The 21497-nt window shown below is 46.2% G+C and overlaps 2 protein-coding genes across 2 annotated transcripts in view; both read left to right on the plus strand.

Moving 5' to 3' along the window:
* The first annotated feature begins 3428 nt into the window (after positions 1-3428).
* Positions 3429-5054, plus strand: LOC110549040 (sentrin-specific protease 2-like). Its single transcript, XM_060378627.1, has one exon. The coding sequence runs from the start codon at positions 3429-3431 to the stop codon at positions 5052-5054; it is 1626 nt and encodes a 541-aa protein (XP_060234610.1).
* A 10353-nt stretch (positions 5055-15407) lies between these two features.
* Positions 15408-21497, plus strand: part of Gns (glucosamine (N-acetyl)-6-sulfatase) — a 36047-nt gene continuing 29957 nt past the window's right edge. The window contains exon 1 of the mRNA XM_021637864.2: positions 15408-15675. Coding sequence (XP_021493539.1) covers positions 15508-15675 — 168 coding nt within the window. The 5' untranslated portion in view covers positions 15408-15507. The remainder of the gene's footprint in view (positions 15676-21497) is intronic.

Raw genomic sequence — 21497 nt, forward strand, 5'->3', positions numbered from 1 at the left:
TGAGAAGCGATGATCCCTAATTACCCCCGGCTGGCTGATTAAAAGGCCTAAACCCCGACAGGGCAGAATTGAGTAGGTGAGGCCAAAGTTCAAGGGCTGAGAGGACAGGATGACCTTGGGAAGAAGAGAGAGGAAGGGGAAAAGAAAGGAGGCAGAGAGCCACCATGGGTCGGGCATGGGTCTCTCTCTTCCCCTCATGATCAATTAAGATAGAGCAAAGCAGCAATACTCTGTTTGCTCAGTTGTTTTATCCATTATGCCTTTCCTACTAGACTGGCTGGCCGTCTAGTAGTAGTAGTAGAGCGATTATCTGAATGGAAGCATCTGGTCCCGGAGGGAGAAGGAAGGATCATGAGATTCAGGAAATGAACCACTCACAGGTCCCTGGAACTTCTTTTAACTAAAAAGATTCATAAAGTGCTCCCCATTAGATTATGGGAACAGTAAATGATTGCTGGAGGAGGAGACACTCTGATCAGCCAGGCTGTCTTGAAGCAACTACCCAACCTGTGGGCTGCTTGACTAGGCTTGCAACTTGCCTGGATCTTGTCCTTCACAGTGTGCTTCTCAGGGATCCTCACCTGTGCTGGAAGCTCTCTCAGCATTTCCAGATGGACTTTGCTAGAATAATTACTTCAGTCTGTTGCTGCTGATTCACATGGCAGGCGTAGATGGAGGAGGCGGCCCAAAGAAGAATAAACAAGTATTTATGGAACTACGAATGGGGGGTCTCCTGGGGTGGGGGCTGGGAGGTAAAAGTAGTTTAGAGGGTTAATATCTGCCTTGTCCCAGGTGATATAAGGCCATTCTAAAATACAACAGCTGTCTGTGCCCTTATTGACTATGATAGCGGGTTAGGTAATACCACTGTGATAACTATAGGGCAGATAATAAACAGTGTTAGACCATACCTTTAAACTAACAGCAACAATACAATATATATTTTTTGTTTTGTTTTTGTAGTTTTCAGACAGGGTTTTTTCTATGTAGCACAGCTGTCCTGGACCTCTCTATGTAGACCAGGCTAGCCTTGAACTCCTAGAGATCTATCTCTCTCTGCCTCCCCCATGCTAGGATCAAAGACATGCCCACTGTGACCAACCTTACTTCTTAAATTTTTATTGACTCTGCATCTCTCTGTCTCTGGTGTATGTGTGTGCGTTTACATGAATGTCTGTGTATGTGTATACCATGGGCCCTTGGAGATGTCAGAAAACAACTTTTGGGAATTAGTTTCCTTCTTCTTCCATTGGATTCCAGTTTAAACTCGGGAATTACCCATCATGCTCTGTAGCAAACTCCTTTATCTGCTGAGCAATCTAGTCAGGCAATACGTCTCACTCTGTGTTTTAGCTAGTGGTGACACTTGACAGATTGTCATTAATGTAGCTGAGGCTGGTCTCATGCCTCTGCCTGTGAGTGCTGTGCTACAGGCCTGCACCACCACACTAGCTTTATATTTTTGATAACGTCCTTCAGTTTAATTATTTCTCTGGCTGTCTAAGGATTAGCTACAGGGCTTCTGTTGTTACCAGGGTAGTCACAGAAATGATGTGTCTTTTTCAAGGGCACCCAATCCATGGTGATATTTATTTATTCTCTTACTGACTGATCTTTGGTAAACTGTTACCAACCAGGTTTTGCAACTGTCAACTTCTATTTTTAGTTCATAATTAGTAAGGATGGAGTGAGGAGCTACTGTGAAATCATACAAATCTCCTCCTTCTTATCAGTTCCATCTATCAATTTCAGAAGTAGTGGGTTCCCCTCCAGGAAAGGATGATCGTAGTTTGTTTCCTTTAATTGACCATGTCCAACAATAAGACACACCCCAAAAGCAAATGTCATAGTCAAGGTGGGCTAGGTGAGTATACAGAGACAACAAACAACCCTCAGACCTCAGGAGCTCAGCACAGCAGAAGCCCATCTCATTAGTGGTCATTGACAGTTGTCAGGGGCTGTTGCTCACACAGGGAATGCACTGTCTGAGGCTCATACCTGAGGGATTGAGGCACTGAGATTCTGCCTGCGTTAGGGTCTGAGAATCACTGAAGAAAGACCTCAGACTCAAGCAGTATGCTAATGCAAGGAGTGTTTATTCTGCTGGGGCCACCATTCCTTAGAATGAAACCATGAAGTGAGCATTTGGGCTCAATTTAAAGGCAATTAGGGTGATTTCCAGAAGAAGTGAAGTAACCTTTCATTTGATTGGTTAGTGGGGACTCAGGAGGTAGGGGATAATTTAGGATCGACTAAACATTTAGGAACAGGGCCCAGAGAAATGGCTCAGTGGTTAAGAGCACCGAGTCTTCCTTAAAGGAACCCAGGTTCGATTCCCAGCACCAACATGGCAGCTCACAACTATCTATAACTTCAGTTCCAGGAATTCTAATACCTTTGTACCAATGCACAGAAAATAAAATTAAATAAATTGTTCTTTAAAAAAAATTAGGAACTTTCCAGAGTTGCTAAGGTCTTTTCCTCAGGTTTGCTGAATCATTATCTCAGCTCAAGCCCCCATGTGTTAACCTTTAAGCTGATTGGCTGCCTTCGAGTTGCAGTTTTATGTTCGGAAAAACAGAAACTCAGGCCTAGTTAGGCAAAGTTGAAAATTAAGTCTGTCATGCAGTCACATTAGACAGACAGACTGGGGCCTTCTAGGGGTCTTTCAAGGGCTTTGGAGTTATTAGACGGCTCACTCGGAAGAAGACCTGGAGTCGAGGAAGATATCACAGCCTGCACTCAACAGAGAGGAACAGGAATAGGTATAAATAGTCCAAGACTCCAACTGTCTCAGACTTCAGATCTCACCCAAACGAAATGTACTAGAGTGGACTGTTCTTCCCTGTATTTTTTTCTCTCTTGTGAAGGCAGAGGTAACTATCTCTGCACCTCTGAGTTCCAATTTGGTCTTGAGATTGCTTTGGCCATCGGAACCTGGGCAGACCACGAGAAGGATGCCACTTTGTAGAAAATGCTTTAAGACCCTGACCATGGACAGTGGTGGGCGGAGCCTCTGCCTACAACCAAAGGAACGTTGAAATCTTGATCTGTCAAATCGCATCACACCAGAAAAAGAACCTCAAAGACCGTAACTAGGGCAACTCTCCAGAAAGGCATCCGTTCTGGGGCTTGCCTCCCAAGGCCTGGTGTCCTTAAAGGACTGGCTAGCTGATTGAGTGCAACTTCTGAAGTTTCCGGGTTGTGCCCCCGAGGGACCCTCTCCAGGAGACAGCCTGAACCATGGTACTGGTTGGTACCATTAAAGACAACATTACATTGATTCATTCACCACGTGAAAAATACTCTTTGATACTGTCACGTCCATCTGACCTCATATTCCATCTAAGTCCAATGTCAAAGGCGACCTCCTCTGATAAAGAGGAAATCTGCGCTCTTTGTCCTGTGGTTTCTGACCTTGAACCAACATGTCCGGTGTGGATAAGCCACCTCCGAGGAAGCTAAGTAACCCTCCAGCAATCAAGAGGACAACAACCCAAGAGCTCCCACCGAGCGTCCGGCCCACCCGCACTTTGATGTGGAGATCGGAAAGCTGTGGCACAGCGGACAGCCGACACCGGAGCAAAGGCAGTCCTACACGGCCACCTCGCCGGCAGCGTGGAACGATAGGCCATGAGCATCCAGGGAAAGGCCGGAACAGGAAATGCCAGGAAGAGCGAGGGAATGATGTACGCTCTGAGGAGCCAGCCCAGCCTCGGAAGAGGCTCACACAGGAACAGCGTGAAATAGCGCTTGGGTGTGAAGAGCCGGGTGAGGGTCAGATATGGAAACCCCAGGAAGAGGCTCAGTTACAGCTAAAGGCCGCAGAGTGTGCCGAAGGCCCTGAGCAAGAGCCCGTGACCGAGGGGACGTCTGTGGATGGAGGCCAGCGCCGCCAGCGGGCTGACTGCAGCGTAGACGAAGGTGTCCAGAAACAACACAACGAAAAGCACCCAGGGTTGTTGGGACGCCTTCAGCCTGCCGTCTATGTGAGCCCTGGCCCTCACAGCGCCCACGCGAGCACCATGGACACCTTGAAGAATGTCAAAGGCTGTGTGGAACCGCAGAGTTACAGAGCTGAACCAGCTCAGTTTGAGCCAGAACAACCTGCCGGTGCTGTCACAAGAGATAAGTCACCAGGCAAAAGTGAGAGGAGGAGTCCAGAGGAGAAAATGTGTGACACAGAGAAGGTGGTCGGAATAAACCTCGACGCTGACAGAAGGGGGCAGCACCTCCAGCCCGACTCTCTGCGAGGGGCCCAGACCCAGAGCTGCACAGACAGTGTCAGCAATGGCATTCTCAACAACAAAATGTCAACGCCTGAGGCCGCGGAAAAGGCTCTTGAAGACCAAGAGAAGGGCAGAGGGCTGGACCATGGCCCTGATGTCACAGAGGACATGGAAAAGGAAATCAGGAGCGCGCTAGGCCCTGGGCCACAGGATGAGATCTTGAGCTGTGCCTTCAAACTGCAAATTACTCGAGAAGACTTGTGGACCCTAAAGAACACCCAGTGGCTCAACGACAAAATCATCAATTTTTACATGAATCTTCTCATGGAAAGAAATCAAAATCAAGGATACCCTGCACTTCACGCATTTAATACCTTCTTTTACACCAAGTTAAAGTTTGGGGGCTATAGGTCAGTCAAAAGATGGACCCGGGCAGTAAACCTCTTTGCAAAGGAACTTATTCTGGTCCCAGTTCACCTGGATGTGCACTGGAGCCTGGTGGTCACGGACCTAAGAAAGAAGAGTATTGTCTACCTGGACTCCATGGGACAGAAAAGGCCTGACATCCTTGAACTGATTTTCTGCTATCTGCAGGATGAGAGCAAAGCGAGAAGGAATAGGGATCTGAGCCCTTCGGAGTGGAAGCAATACAGCATGCCGGCAGAGGAGATTCCTCAGCAGCTGAACGGGGGTGACTGTGGAGTGTTCACCTGTAAATATGCAGATTACATTTCCAGGGGCCAGCCCATCACCTTCTCCCAGCAGCACATGCCTCTGTTCAGGAAGAAGATGGTGTGGGAGATCCTGCACAAGCGCTTACTGTAGCAGCGCCCCCTGGCTGCGAGGCTGTTCCACGGTCTTTCATGATCCGTGGTGTTAATTATAGTACCATGCATGTTATTACACAGTTATGGGACTCTGGTAGCACACAAGTGCTGGAGAAAGGTGTTGAGGTCGTTCATTTAAAGCCACTTTTCTTTTGTGGAGTGAATGAGATGTGTCTTCTTCATGAAGTTGGCTGCAAAAACTATAAGGTTAAATGTCCATTTTTGACCTCAGGCCTCCTTGAGTATAAGCTTCATCCTTGTAAGGGCTGGACTGACCTGATTATTTGAAAATCCTGTTTGATTTAAAGCTATTTTCTTAACTGTTTTGTGTATATTCAGTTGAAATAATATTTTACTCATTAAGATTAGTATTTCTCTCTTCCCATTGTGAAAGCAAGCATTTTGCATTTAATATTGACATTAATAATTATTTTACACACAGTTTTATATTTAACTTTTCTGTTTATTTTAAATCTTATAGTTGTGTTTTTATAATTTTTATTTAAGATTTTGTGCCTAGAGTTGCAGTGAGGGTTTGCTTTTGTCTTTTATTCTTCATTTTTATTGTTTTTTGGTATCTCTATGCAGCCCTGGCTATCCTGGAACTCTCTGTGTAGACCCAACTGGCCTTGAACTCACAGAGAACCCCCTGTCTCTGCCTCTAGAGTGCTGCAATTAAAATTGTGTGTCAGCATGCTCAGATCCTTGTCTTGCTTTCGTGGAGTAATAAGAGATGAGAGAACCTGGGAACAGATACCCAGCGTGAGCTCACCAGTGTGAGTCACTCACGTACCTACATGTCAGTGACTGTTCTGTCCTGAGCCCCACAGGGAAGATAGAACACCTCAGCGAGGACCTGCTCCTCTGTCCTGCACTGTAGAAGGACAAGGTACTTCGAGTTTAGTTGAGCAGGGCCCAGCTGAGCCCTGCACAGTCTCAGCAATGTGCACAGCTTTAATGTGATGTGAATAGGAACATTTGTCACTGAAAGCCACTACCCATGATTATAAACAGGGTCTCAGGTAGCTCACTGCTCTACAAAAAAAACAAAAAGCAGGAGATTGAAACTGATAAAAGGAAATGTGGGGGTTTTGTTGTTGTTTTTTTTTATATATTCTCCCCCAGGACTAGAGAGAGAAAATGTCTCTATTTCCTGCTTATAGCAGTTTTACCATGTATAGGAAAAAATGAGAAAGTTGAGTAATAGCCCAGTTGCCGAAGTACTTGCTGTACAAGTCTGAGGCATCCAGGACCCCATTAGGATAAGCAATGGTAGAGTAGTCTGCGTTTGTAAGCTCATGGAGAGATGGAGACAGGCAGATCCCTCATCAACTCAATCCAATCTCCCAAGTTCAAAGCCAGCGTGAAACTCCCATCTCAAAAATAAATAAATAAAGGTCTATTGTGCCTGAGGATGGACATTTTAGGCTGGTCTCTGGACTTCAACATGAATTGGCAAGCCTACTATACACACATGCACCACCAGACACAGATATACACACACTGACCAAAACAAAGAAAGCTCGAACTATGTAAATGAGAAACAAACCCCATGTTCATGCTGGGAGACATAAAAGACCTGGTCCTTTTGGGCAGAATGGTCAGTTGACCTACTAAATGCTGTCTTCTAACCTGCTTCCTCTCTTCAAAGTATATCTTTTCCTAATAAAAATATATAATATATTATATAATAATATTATATAGAATATAATGTTATATATTATAATATTCTATATCATATATAAATAATATATTCATATATATATATATGTATATATTCCTGTCCTGGTCTCTTCTGGGGCTGTCTCTCATCAGTTCCCCGTTTCAGAAGAGAGGAACTTGGAACCCCTTCAGAGTGTCCTCTGTACCCTAGTGTTATCCAATATCAGCAGTGTCTGAGTATCAAGTGCTAACTGTGTGCTTCTCTAGAAAGCACTACAGACTCCGAAATTCCAAGTGAGGTTAGCTAGTAGGTGAAATCAGCTGCCTAAAGCAACATGATAAGTCCTTCATAGGAATGTGTTGAATGAGTGTTTTAGTGAAACTTCAGAAGTTGTCACATGAGGTTGTGGGAAATAGCCTGTATTTGTTTACACCGTTTGCCTAAGAAATTCTTTTTTTTTTTTTTTGGAGGGGGGGTGTCAGGAGGAGGTTTCAAGACATGGTTTCTCTGTGTAGCCCTGGCTGTCCTGGACTCACTTTGCAGACCAGGCTGGCCTTGAACTCACAGAGATCCAACTGCCTCTGCCTCCCTGAGTGCTGGGATCACAGGCATGCACCACCATACCTGGGTGCCTAAGAAATTCTTTTAGCAATAATTTGAGACACAACAGGAGCCTGGCAGGTCTTCTAATGGTTCCTTCTGTTGAAAACCTATGGGATAGAAGTTGGTGGAGGTGGCAGGTTGTTTAAGTTTAGACTTACAGAGAATGGACAACCACTTTTGAGGGAGCCCAGATTCTGAGGACTTTCTAATGGGGGAATCGGGAAATATGTGCTCATTTCTGCACTGAGTGGAATTCTTATACTTGAGCTTCACTGACATCTTTTCTTTACAGTTTTCAGGGGTGAACCTCTCTCTTTCTAAGGACTACTTTTGGGAGTCAGTTCAGGTTTGTTGAAATGAAGGAAGAAAGAACGTCACAAATGTCTCTCCTTAAAATTTGGAGGGGCGGGAGAGATGGTTCAGCAGTTAAGCGCACCAGTTGCTCTTCCAGAGGACCCGGGTTCAATTCCCAGCACCCACAAAGCAGCCCACAACTGTCTGTGACTCCAGTTTCAGGGGACCCGGCACTGTCACACAGGCACACATGCACATAAAACAACAGGGTACATAAAATAAATAAAATAAAATAATTTAAAAAATTAATTTAGAACACTGCCCCTGTGGTTTGAATGTGTAATGCCTCCAGCAGGGTTGTGATTGAATGCTTAGTACCCAAAGGTTGCCCTGGACACTGTGTCTGGAAACTTTGGGAACAGAGGCTAGCTGGGTATGAGTTCTTGGGAGTCTAATGGGTCACATCCTTTCTGGGTCTCTGCTTCCTAATCTGCCTTGCTTTGAACAGCCTGTGTCACATGCTTCTACAGTCACAAATTGAACTTCATTCTCTCCCAGTGGATATTCAGAAATTCCAAAACCTTTGAAGTTGTGGAGAAAAATGAATACATAAGCAGACAAGTTGGCTCAGCAGCCAAAGCTGTTGCACAAGCTTGATAACTTGGGCCCAATTCTCAGAAGCCACATAAAGGTAAAAGGAGAGAAACAGCTCTAAAAAGTTCTCCTCTATCATACCACACACACACCCACCATGGTACCTGTGTGTGCACACACACAAACAACAACAACAGCAATAATAATAAAAACACAAGTAACTCAATTTTTTTAACTATAAGCATTAGTACTTCAGCTTTGTTATATATTAAGATTGTTTTGACTACTTTCAAATTAGCATATAAATTTTAGGATTGCCTTCTTTGTTTCTGATAAAAAGCCATTTTAGAAAAAAAAAAGCCATTTTAGATTTTTATAAAGAATGCTTCAAATCCTTAAATCAATCCAAAGTAATGAAGTCAGATGATCATGGACTAAAGATGTTGAAGTTGTGAGCTAAAATAAATACTTGCTTTCCTTAAATTGTTCTCCAAACTATACAGGCCATAGCTACAAAAAGCTAATATACAAAATTCCTTAGGCTTTTATGTGAGTGTTGGTTTTGTTTGTTTATTGTTGTTGAGACAGGATTTCTCAGTGTAGCACTGGCTGCTTTGGACTTGCTTTGTAGACCAGGCTGGCCTCGAACAAGAGATCCATTTGCTTCTGCCTTGCCTGGTACCTGCACTTTTCTTCTCTTGCTTTCGGAGCTGACAGCCTTTGTGGCACTCAACACAATGCTGCAGTGTATTCTTAGGTGAAGAATGTTTTGAGGCTATCATTTGTTTGTATTTCCTTTTTTTTTTTTTTTTTTTTGAGACAGGGTTTCTCTGTAGCCCTGCCTGTCCTAGAACTTGCTCTGTAGATCTGCCTGCCTCTGCCTCTGGAGTGCAGGGATTAAAGGCTCAAGGCTATGATTTAATGAGTTCTATCAGGAGCATGAGTTTCTACTATAAGAAATACAAGATGCAGCCATTTGTGGTTGTTGTTTAAGGACTTATTTATTTATTATTTAAACATGCATGCCAGAAGAGAACAACAGAAATTTTTATAGATGGTTGTGAGCCACCACACGGTTGCTGGGAATTGAACTCAGGACCTCTGGAAGAGCAGCTAGTGCTCTTAACCTCTTGAGCCATCTCTCCAGCCCCCAGCCATTTGTTTTTAATCTAAAGTTATATCCTGGAAGATTTTGGGGCCTCTAGCAACTTCAGTGATCTGTTGATCCCTGTATTTCATAGAGTCCATTTCCTGCCCCCTGGAGCATATAATATTACCAAGGTTTTCAGCATGCCAGTCATTTCTTGTTTAGTACAAAGTCATCAAGGTAATCCATAGAGAAATGTTCTGTACAAAAGTCTACATCTGTTTAGACTGTATTGTGACACATTGTGGCCTGCTGTTACATATAGGATCATTTACATCTTGAAACCAAAATGTAAATAACTTTTGCTGTGAATTCCTCACAAACAGGAACTGTTTTAGAATCCTTTTCCTAATTGAGTTAGAGAAGAATTTACTTGCCATTACCTGAGGCCATCTTTAGTTTCCCCTAGCAGAGATACTACATGCAACAATTGTCTAGTTGTTGGCTAAGATCATGAGACCATAATCACCTCCCATGATCCTTTCCACTGGGGCCAGCCTGCCTCCTTGAGTAGATGTGCTGGGAGATACAATGGCTGTCTGTTTTGTTAATCTTCTCACACACCTTTTGAGCCTTTTTTTTTCTGCTTTTTTTTCCTATTCCTTTTTTTTTTTTTTTTAAGTGTGCATTGGTGTTTTGCCTGAATGTTCATCTGTGTGAGGGTGTCAGATCCCATGGAACTGGAGTTACAGTTTTGGACTGCCATGTGAGTGTTGGGAATTGAACCTGGGTCCTCTGGAAGAGCAGACAGTGCTCTTAAATGCTGAGCCATCTCTCCACTCCCCCTGCCCCCCAGACAGGGTTTCTTTGTGCAGCCTTGGCTGTCCTGGAACTCGCTCTGTAGACCAGGCTGGTATGGTTTTCCTCCTGCCTGGGAGGGCTGTTTCCCATCAGCCCAGAGGGCAAGAGGGGCAGAAGACGAGGTGCCGCGCTTAGAAGGCCTTCGAACAAGACAGAGATCACACACTCTGGGAACCACTTCAGGGAGCTGGTTCAAGTTTAATTCCAGAGAACAAAGGCAGTATGCCCATTGGGGAGTGGGTGGGAGGCTCCAAGGATAGGTATACATAACTGGTTAAAACTAGACACTTCAGGGATGCTTGATTTGTATTAAACGGCATGTTCCTATCCTGTGAACCGGAATATAGTACCTAATTATCCTATAGGTGCAGGGAGGGGAGAGCTAGCAGGGAGCTGTGTCAAAGGCCGTATATCAAATGTGGTTAGGGGCCTTTACATCTAGAGACACTCTAGGTGGAGTCAGGCAGAGAGCAGGAGGCCCTGCTGGGGAGGAGTCGTGCACCTTAAGCTGAGCTCAGAATGGCTATCAGACAGGGGAGGACTGCAACCTCAAACAGCAGGGCCCTTCCAACAGGCTGGCCTCGAGTTCACAGAGATCCACCTGTCTCTGTCTCCTGAGCACTGGGATTAAAGGCACATCACCACCACCCGGCCCAATTCCTTATTCTCTTAGATTCTGTGAGTATTAACCTTTTAATATTATTTAATTATTTGTTTCATGTGTATACATCTATGTGGGGGTACCTGAAGAAGCCAGGAAGTGATGTCAGAATCCCTGGAGCTGGAGTTATAGGCAGTTTGTGAGCCCAACTTGGGTGCTAGGAACCGAGCCCAGACCCTCTGCAAGAGCAGTAAGTGTTCTTAACCACTGAGCCATCATCTCTCCAGCCCAACATCTAGCTTTTGAGCAAACTGTGTCAAAAAAAAGATTTTTGAATCTGCATCACTGAAAATATACCTGGATAGCCTGAGTGAACCTCACAGGGAGACCGTGTGGTGTGGAGGTTGCTGAAAAAGAATAAAACTTCCCCAGGGATCAGATCGGAGCAGCGCTGGAACCAGAGAGCAGTCTCAGCGTGGCTGAGCCCATTAATGCTGAAAACTCGGACATGAGTTACCATCAGATCTGCATGCTCAAAGCCATATTGCCAAGGCAGGGGACTACACATTGCAGGGACCAAGGGGAGCTCGCACTGGTGGCATCTGCTGGTGTTCTTGGAGTCCTTGGCGATCGCAAAGTGTGCGTCTCTTGCTGTGTTTTCAAGATTTTTTTTTTACTATATTTTTTAAACTTCGGGTTTTTTTTTTGGGGGGGGGTTATGGGTCCTTAAATAATTTATAAATTAGTTAACTAACCTAACTAACCAACCAGTCTGGCTTCAAACTACCTTAGTATCTGAAAATGACCTTAAACTTCAGGCCCTCTTTCCTCTACCTCTTAAGTGCTGGGATTACAGTTGGATTGAGTGCGTGCATGCGTGCATGCGTGCGTGCGTCACCAGACCCAGTTTAACAGACCTTGGAACTGAACGTAGAGCAGGCCAGGTAAGCACCCTGCCCACTGGACGACATCCCCACCCCCATCTGAGGAGCTGCTGGAACGTTTCGTTTTTCTTCTGTCCGCTGCAGACAGCACCATAATGCTGATTTCATGTTGAGAGTGAGCATTCTTGTAACCATCCTAGAAAGTCAACATTTAGCCTTTCACAGCGAAGTAGGTGGTTAGCTATAAGTTTGTTTGTCTTTTCTGAGACTCTTTTTCTTTAGACAGGCTCTTACTCCTTAGCCCAGGTTAGCCTCAAATGTATGACCCTCTTTCCCCAGCTTCCCAAAAGCTGAAATTACAGGTATTTGGCCTCACAACTGGGAAAAGCTGTCTCCTGATTTTTCTGCATGGAGTTGAGTTTCTTGGATCTCGTTTTCTCCAAATTTAGACATTTTGAAACTATTAGTTCTTTTCTTTTAAAAAACAAATTCTTTCTCCTTTCCCTAACTCCAGTCATATGAATGATGTACTATACTGTTATGTCTCACAGGCCACAGAGATCCTATACATTTTTATCTCTGATTTATTTTAGATATTTTCCCCTCTAAAGATTTATTCATTTAGTATGTATACAGTGTTCTGCCTGCATGCCAGAAGAAGGCACCAGATCTCATTATAGATGGTTGTGAGCCACCATGTGGTTGCTGGGAGTTGAACTCAGGACCTTTGTAAGAGCAGCCAGTGCTCCTACCCAGCCCTATTTTGGATATTTTCCATTGTTTTGTTTTCAAGTCAGCTTATTTTTGATCATCTCCCATTGTCTAATCTGTTAATTCAGTCAATGAATTATTTTGGATTTTGTGCTAGTAAGTTACTTTTTTGTTTTTCTAAAAGTCTCCCTGTTTTCATTAGAGGTTCATATTTTCCTGTTTAAAAAGAAACCTTGAACGATTAGGTGCTTCAGGATCCTGGTCTGTTATCTTTTTCATCCCTGTCACTTGCTTCTAAGACAACAGTTTCCTCCTGGTTGTGAATCAGTCCTCTGCTTTGGGACCTCTGTATTAAGTTTTACTGAATGCTAAGCACCACAAATTCACATTACTGTCTAGTTTTAGTAGTCTTAAGAGTGTTGGGCTTTGTTCTGGAAGGCAGGTGAGGTCTCCCGCAGCTAGCTTGGTGGACTGAAAGGTGCACTTAGGCTTTGTCATTTGAGTGTGGCATCCCTTCTGGTCTGCTACCTGACCTGCGATGACCCTCTGCCTGCTCCTGGAGGTCTCAGCCTTTCACCTCTGGGAGAACAGCTCCAACCCTCCTTACGCTGGTCCCTATTCTATCTTTTCCATGGCGTCCTTTGCCTTGCCTTCCAATGCATCATCCTGATCAGTATCTTACACAGAAGTAAAAAAAAAAATCTCAAAATTCAAGAGAAGGCCGGCAAGATGGCTCCTCAGGTAAGGCGACTTCCACCAACTGCACACCCTGAGTTCAATCCCTGGCACTTCCAAGTTGTCCTCTGATTGCCACATGTACATGCATGTGGGAACAATCTCTCTCTAACGTTTAAATTTTTAAATTCAAGCTGGGTGGTGGTGGTACAAACCTTTAATCCCTGCACTAGGGAAGCAGAGGCAGCCGAATCTGTGATTTCAAGGCCTACATAATGAGTCTCTGTGATTTCAAGGCCAGTTTGGTCTACATAGTGAATTCCAGGACAGTCAAGGCTACACAGAGAGACCGTGTTTGGAAAAACAAACAAACAAACAAACAAAACATTTAAAAAAATTATTTCAAGAGAAAAACAACTTCAGAGTTTCGTCATGACTGTGGGCTCTTACCCAGACCCAACAACAGGAAGGCAGCCCCTTTCCCTGACTGGAGATGATGTCTCTATTAGTGCCCCTTGCATGCTTTTCTTGAGAAAAGCCTCACTAAGCCTTTGTCCATATTCTTCATCCCCACCCTTCACTAACACGGGTCAGAGGATCCCACATCACTTAACACTCCTTCCTGCTCTCAGGGTTCCCTGACCAGAAGCCTGAAGAACTGTTTTCTTTCACTCAGGCCTGCACTGTCTGTGTGAGAGTATGCATTTCTTCCTCAGTGCCTAGTTGTTCCCAGCAGGAAGTTTAGCCTGCCACAGCCATTCCATCATGGTTGGGGGTTTGCCTAGAGGTTATTAACTGCTCAAGTGAAGGCTGGGTGTGGTGGTTCACCCCGAAAGTCCCAGCACCCCAGGAGGCTGAGGCAGGACATGTTGAGACCGAAGCCAGCCTAAGTTACAGCTCCAGATCAACCTAGTGAACCTGGGCGACAGAACAAGACCCTGTCCCTCGGGAGTGGTGGGAGTAGGGTATAAATGAAAGAGATTTGCCTTCCAGAAGTTATAGGAAAAGTCGTGTCTATCTTATAATGAAAATTTCATGGGAATTTTTCATCTAAAAGTTGGACTTTATTCACTTTTTCCTAAAGTCTTATATAAAAGAAAAAAAGTCAGGAGCTAAACACCTTGAACAATCAAAATAAGAAAAATTCATTTAAAAGGTATTGTGTCCAGCCGCCTGGACAGATGCCCCCAGGGGTTAAGAGCACATGTTACTCTTGCAGAGGGCCCATGTCAACTCCCAGCAATCCACATGGTCCCTCCAACCATCTGTAACTCCAGCCCCAGGGATCAGATGCCCTCTTCGACTTCCCCAGGAACTGGGCAGGCATAGTACACATACGTGCATGCAAACACTCATACACATAAAACTTTAAAAAGTCATAAAGGTATTAAGTCCAATACATAACCAAGTGGAAAATGACAGGCCTTCTGCCATGCATAGAACGGCCCTCACTTGCAATATTGTGGCTGATCTCACAGGGATCCCTAATAGAGATTTAACTTTTTAGCCAACTTAAAATCGTTATTTGAGGCTTTTTTTCAACAAAACATATGTTACTATTGCTCTTGCATGTTCTAACAGCTTCCAAGAAGGCTTGCAAAAACTCACTGAAAGGGACTGGCCAGGTTGGGAGCAGTGGTGCCTTTAATCCCAGCACTCAGGTAGGCAGAGGCAGGCGGATCTCTGGGTTTGAGGTCAGCCTGGTGTACAAAGTGAGTTCAGGGAAGCCAAGGCTACACAGAGAAACCCTGTCGAGGGAGAGAGAGAACAGGCCAGGATGGCTCAGTATGCCAAGGCACCAGCAGTCACGCCTAAGGATCTGAGTTCAAGGCCCTGGCCTCACAGTAGAAGGAAAGTACTGATTCCAGCAAGTTGTTCTCTGACCTCCACATACAGGCCGCACAGAACACACAAAATAAATGTATATCAAAATGTAATCAATTTTTGTAACATTCACCAAGAATTACTAGAGGAGTTAAGATATTCCTAACTTGTTTGAAATCGCTTGCCAGCCGAGGAAAGTAGAACAACAGCTGAGCCAAGTGAGAGCTCTCCTCTCAACAGGTGAAAGGTCAAAGGACGCGCGGGCAGAGCTGTCTGTCCATTAACCCCAGCGTTAGCCCGGACTTTAGCCTATCTTCTGCACACAGCGGATGCCTCGCTTCTCTCTGGAGAGGCCAGGGTGAGCCGCCTGCCTCCTGGTTTCGTCCCCAAGTCGCTGTGGTCCTTCCTGCAGCACCAGCAGCAGGCCTGATGACAGGCGCGGCCAGGCTCCGCGCGGTCCTAGCTCTGTCCAGCTGCCCAGGGCCCGCGGCTGCTGCCCAGACCCCGCCCCCTGGCCGCCCGTCACGTGACGGCGCGTCCCGCCCCCTGCCCCGGCTCACGTGATCCCGCTTAGGGAGAGAAAGCCTGACCCGGCCGGCCTGCGCACCCCGGATATCTGTCCTCGGCTGTCGGTCCCCGCGGAGCGCGGCGGCCATGCGGCTCTTGTCCGCAGCCGGTCCCCGGCCGGGCCGTCCCCGCCGCCTGCCCTCGCTGCTGCCGCTGCTGCTGCTGGGCGGCTGCGTGGGGCTCGTGGGGGCGGCTCGCAGGCCCAACGTGCTGCTGCTGCTCACCGACGACCAGGACGCGGAGCTCGGCGGCATGGTAACTCCTCTCCGCGCCCTCCCCGCTGCCCCTCGGCTGGCCGCCTTGGCGATGGGTGGGCGTGCGCGGCCACCCCGGGTCCCCCTGTGAGCTTGGACGGGCCGTAGGACTCGTGTTCCTCTCCTGAGCTCACCCACAGGCTCGCACCTGCACCTCACCGCTGCAGTGTGCGGTCAGCCGCTCAGGGCAAACCTGTGGAGGCCAGTGATCGGCCAGGGAGACCCGAGGCCGCGGAGGACCTGGGACGTGGGGCTTTGTGGTTCTGTGATGGCTTAAAGTGGTTTGTAGGCTGTCGAGCTGTTACCGAGAGAGTGTGTTTTGCTTGAGCATCAAGGAAAACGAGTGAATTAGCCTAGCTGATGCTTTATATCTAATGGGTGTTGTCATGAAGACTACATTTCCTTACCAGAGTCACTTCTGCTCTTTCGAGGTTCCGGAATTTGACCTCTGGGAGCATGCATCCCAGCCCCCTTCCAGTGGTGCTTAAGGGACTTGCCCAAAATACTGAAACTGGATTAGGACGAACTCTCCTCTGGTCTTAGGTCCTGGGTCAGCATTGTACTCACTTTTTTTTAAGTCTCTACTCTTTCGGTTCTCCTTTTGCTTTCAGCTGATTGCTGTAGCTGTGAAACCTCTCTTAAGCAGGAGGGTCCGACCTTTTCCTGTGTGGTAATTAAATTAACCCTAGCTAAAGGTCCTTCAAGTTGCTGGTCCCAGCCGGCTAGTGAGTTGTGAAATCGGCTTGGTGAGTGGCTGCCAACATTTTGGCTTTCCGTGTGTCACTGGTGATAATGATAATTTCTGCGCTGTGAAGTCACGTGTGCCTTGTTTTCAGTGGACTCTCTGTTCTTCATGGTGTTTAAAGTGTTTGCATTACCAATCCCACGGCCCCTCTTTTTCCACATAGACCCCATTGCCTTATAGTTTCTACTGAGCCATAATGATGCTGAACCTCTTTTCCTGCCGTGCTGGCGACCATACCCCCAAAGCCTCACGCTCTCCCTCCGAGCTAGCCCCCACCCCCTGTGTCAAAAGTCTTGACGTAATTTCCCTCTAACTTCTTACTATCACTCCAACTGTTCCATGTCCTGCTTCCAGAGCTTTCTTCCCTTTTTTCTTTCTTTTTGTTTTTTTTTTTTTCAGTTTGTTTTTTAATTTTTTGAGACAAGGTCTCACTATGTAGCCCTGGCTAGCTTTGAACCCACAGAAATCCATCTTCTGTCTCGCCCTCACCAGTGCCAGAGTGTCCTTAAAGAGTGTTTTGTCCAGAAAAGAAAACCCGTTGCTTCTACCAGGAGCTAAAGTGCTCAACAGGTCAAGCCTGAAAACCGCTGTTGAAAACAGAATCCACTGCTCTCCAGGTGTTCCCGGTTCAGTGACGCTATCCTCACGCACATTCGGTGTTAATGTTCTTTGCCTCTAGAACTTTTTCTGTTTGTTTCTTCATACCAGAAAGTTCAGTGTGTAGGGGGAAGTGGATGCACCACAGTGGCCTGAATATGAGGTTAGAGGAAAACTTGCAGGGGTCACTTCTCTCATTCTCAATGTGGGTCCTGGGAATTGAACTCAAGTCCTCCGGCTTGCCAGACATTTTATTTCCTTGTACTCCATGAGTCATCTCCATGGCCCTAGGTTCTTCCTCAAAAGAAGTGTTTGTACTGGGCAGAGAAACTGGAACAAATGGAGGGAACGAGTCACCGTTAAAGCTTCTCGTACTTGTTCTGTCAACAACTTGAGTTCAGTTCCCTGGATCCCACAAGCGACATGCACCTGGCACACTAAATAAATAAGTGGTGTTTGCCTGCTTCAAAGCTGCAGGCCCCGGCGCTTCAGGGAATTCTGACGTTTCTTGTAGCCCTGTTCAGAGTCGGGACACTAACCGTCAAATAGGACAGCAGAGTGAAGAGCTGAGGCAGTGATGGCGGCTGAGACCCTCCTCGGCACCAGGCAGAGTGTGAGGTGTGCTATGTTGGTGTTTCTGACATCACAGGCGCCTGCTGCTGCAGCAGATAGTGTCGTTATCTTAGGAGAGAGAGAAAGGAGGCTCGGAGGGAGTTCCATGGTTCATGTAGCTCTGAGGAGCAACAGGCGTAGTTGCTTTTCGAGAACTGGAACACTCATGGCCGCATAGGCACCTTGTACTGAGTCTCAGTGGCATTCTGGAATGCCGCCAGTGGCGGTCACCCACGTTCTTTGATGTATAAAAACCTTACAGTTTTTTTGTTTTGTTTTGCTTTTTTAACCATAGAGAGGAATTGTGTTTCAGATGGCCGCAGTAGTTGGCAAAGTAAGCCATGGGGGACACTTCCCCCCACCCCCAACAGACACAGACACATACCTACACTGGCTCAGATCAAAGGTTGATAGCACGTGGATTTTACTTCCTGTGCTTTTTCTCTTTTCAAGACAGTCCATGTCCTGCTTAAGGATACTATTGCTGTGACGAAACACGGCCACCAAAAGCAACTTGAGGAGGGAAGGGCTTACATGTCCATCGTCACAATCCCTCAAGAGGAGCTGAGGCAGGAACCTGCAGGCAGGAGCTGACACGAAAGCCACGGAAGGATGCTGCCTACTGGCTTGCTTTCCATGGCTTGCTCCGCCTGCTTTCTTATAGAACCCTGGCCACCAGCCCGGGAATGGCCCCACCCACAATGGGCTGGGCCTTCTCCCATCAGTCACTAATTAAGAAAATGTTCTACGGACAGGCTTGCTTATAGCTCAATCTTCTGGAGGCTTTTTGGTTTTTCAAGACAGGGTTTCTCTGTGTAGCCTTGGGTGTGCTGGACTGGATTTGTAGACCAGGCTGCTCTCTAACTCGTAGCCTCCCGCCTGCCTCTGCCTCTCAGAGTGCTGGGATTACAGGCATGCACCACCACCCCCAGCTCTGGATGCATTTCTCAGTTGAAGTTCCCTCCTGCCAGATGACTTTAGCTGTGTCATGTTGACAAAAACCTATCCAGCACAGTCCAGGGTGATTCAGGGTAGGCATGTAGCTGAGGATGCTCTTGAACTCCTGATCTTCCTGCTTCTACTTCCTAAGAGCTGAGATTACAGGCATATGCACCACATTAAAAAAAAAAAATTATGTGGGTGCTTTGCCTACATTTGTGTACGTATGGCCATGTGTGAGTGCCTCCTTCCTGCAGGGTCCAGAAGAGGGCACCAGATGCACTGGAACAGGAGTTAGAAATGGTCGTGAGCTGCCACATGGGTGCTGGGAATCAAACCTGGGTCCTCTGGAAAAGCAGCCAGCACTCTTTTCTGCTGAGCCATCTCTCCAGCCCCTGTCAGGCATCATTAATTCCATCCTATTTGTAATCACATTGTCTTTCACATTTACTATTTCACTGTTTTTGTCCCCTGTATCATTTGAGAGACTCTACTTTTATTAATTTTTGCAGGGGTATGGCTCTTTTTTTTTTCCCTTTAATTATGGTGTGATTGGCACACAAAAGTATAGGTTGTTTTGTTGTTGTTTGTTTATTTTAAATCAGTTACTTTAGGAAAATGGGGCATTTGGTCAGGAGCCATGCAGGAATGTACACAATATGACATTGCTTTGACCAAAGGAAGACGACTTCCATTGTTTAGGGGAAGGTCAACCATCAAATTATGAGAATCATCTAAACCTTTGGAGTGCTAACACTTGGGATCAGGAAAGCCTTGACTCCTTTGGTTTTTCTAAGAGAGAATTTGCTTAGGATAAGTAAAATTACACATTTGCTCGTGAGAGTAAAAGCAGCCGTTTCTTAATACCGTCACATGGTTTCCACCTGACCAGCCACTGTCACTTCAGATTAGCACATATATTTTCAGTATAGTGCGGCCTCTTGCTTGGGACTTGTTCAGCCATGCATAGAATATTAATGTAAACGTCTACATTCCCACTCTTCCCCATCTGCGTCTTGAGCCGTTTCTTCCACACTGGCTCCTTCCTCTTTTCTGTTTTGGGCTATTTGCCTGACTCATCCAGTAAACTCTCCTGGGTCCTCATGTGACCTTAACCCTTGCTCTGGGGGCTCTCAGCAAGGTTCCCTGCTTTACGGGCCTTCCTGGCTGCTCATCTGAAGTAGGCGCCTGCCTTCTTCCCGCCAGGTGCATCACATTTCTCCGCTTTAGCCTCTCTGTACACCTGCCACTACCTGAGGTCATCAATTACGGTTTGTGGTTCGGGTCCCCAATCGGTATGGTGAGGGCAAGACCTTGTTTTCTACCTCCCCGCCTTTGCTATGTCAGCACATAATGACGCTAACGAATGTGTTATCACACAGTGTAGACTTCCTGTAAACCTGACACTGTCTGGTGGTCTTGCATGTTTATCAGACAATCTGATGACTAAATCCCTCTCGGTTCGCATTCTTCCTCCAGGTCAGTGGTTCTCAACCTTTCTAATGCTGTTCCTCGTGTTGTCCTCCTGTTGTGGTGACCCCCTGACCATAGTTATTTTTGTTGCTACTTCATTACTGTGATTTTGCTACTGTTATGAATTGTAATGTAAATATCTGATAGGCAAGATGTCTGCTATGAGAACCCCCAGAGGGTGTCTCGAGCCACAGGTTGAGAACCACCGCCCTGGGTACATTTCACATTCTTGTTCTCTCTTCTGTTGCCTTCATAGTAACTTGGAGTTTTAGTTAAGCCAGGGCTACTTTCCATCCACTGTTATTTCCTGAGGTTGCCCCCAGTAATAGTTTGCGGACAGCTGGTGCCATTGTTTCAGAAGCTCAGCACTGTCTGTCTGTGGCATCTCTTGAGGGTCTACTACTGGCTTCCTCAAAGCTTGGTTTGTCCTTTGTAATCTACAAGCAGCTTGCGCTTATAAATCAATGGGAAAAGTTGCGTACATATTGTTGAAAGTGAGTCTTTTGTTAACCTCTGCATATTTGGAGGCTCCGTTTTTAAGGAATTACTGTGCTGGATGGACTTCTGGTCTGTTCTTGGGTGTCAGAGGTATTTCAGAATCATCACGGACCCCCTCACGAGCCTCAGCTGTGGTTGGTTTTACTGTCTAGGAAGTGAACAAAGATCAGTGTACCTCTTATTAATAGTTAAGGAAATGCCTGCACACTTCTGCCTTCTATGGGTAGAGATAACTTTTCCCTGTACTTGCTAAAATCTTAGGTTTTGCACAGAAGATGAAGAGCAAGGCCATAGACAGAGTGATAGGAGCTGAAGCTCAGTGGAAAAGTGCCTGCCTGTGGAACAAAGGCCGGTTCAGTCCCCAGCCCTGCCATAATAATGTTTGTTTGGCAGGGTCTGTGTGTTGGGGTTCCGTCATTGAATGTGTGATATTGGAAGTGGTCTTTGAGCCTTGGGATCTTGTCTGGCTTTGTCTTACTTGCCCATTAATGATTGGAAGGTTCCTTTCAGATCATTTCACACTTTGGAGTTATTGGCAGGTAGTTAGAGAGCTCTGTGATTTCATTACCTGCAGTCAGCATGGATGGGACTGTGAACTTTTCGCTTCCTGCTCGCACGGGGTTGACCTGACTCTAACCAAACTTGTTTGCTTCATTGCCAGAGTTATTCATCTTGACAATTGCTCTGTGTTGGAGCTGACCATTTGGAAATAAATGATTGAGATAAAGCCGAAGGGGCTGGAGAGATTTGTGAAAGGTTAAGAGCACTCATTCTTGCAGAGAATACAGATTCGGTTCCCAGCACCCACACAGCCGCTAACAGCTGTGTATGTCTCTGTCCATTTCCAGAGGATCCAGTGCCCTCTCCTGGCCTCTGCAAGCACTTCCTGCACACACACGGGTACACAGTCATCTGCGTGCAGGCAAGACGTCCATACACATAAAATAAGTTTCAGGTGT

The sequence above is a fragment of the Meriones unguiculatus genome, chromosome 2, assembly GCF_030254825.1.
Source record: "Meriones unguiculatus strain TT.TT164.6M chromosome 2, Bangor_MerUng_6.1, whole genome shotgun sequence".
In the NCBI taxonomy this organism is placed as follows: domain Eukaryota; kingdom Metazoa; phylum Chordata; class Mammalia; order Rodentia; family Muridae; genus Meriones; species Meriones unguiculatus.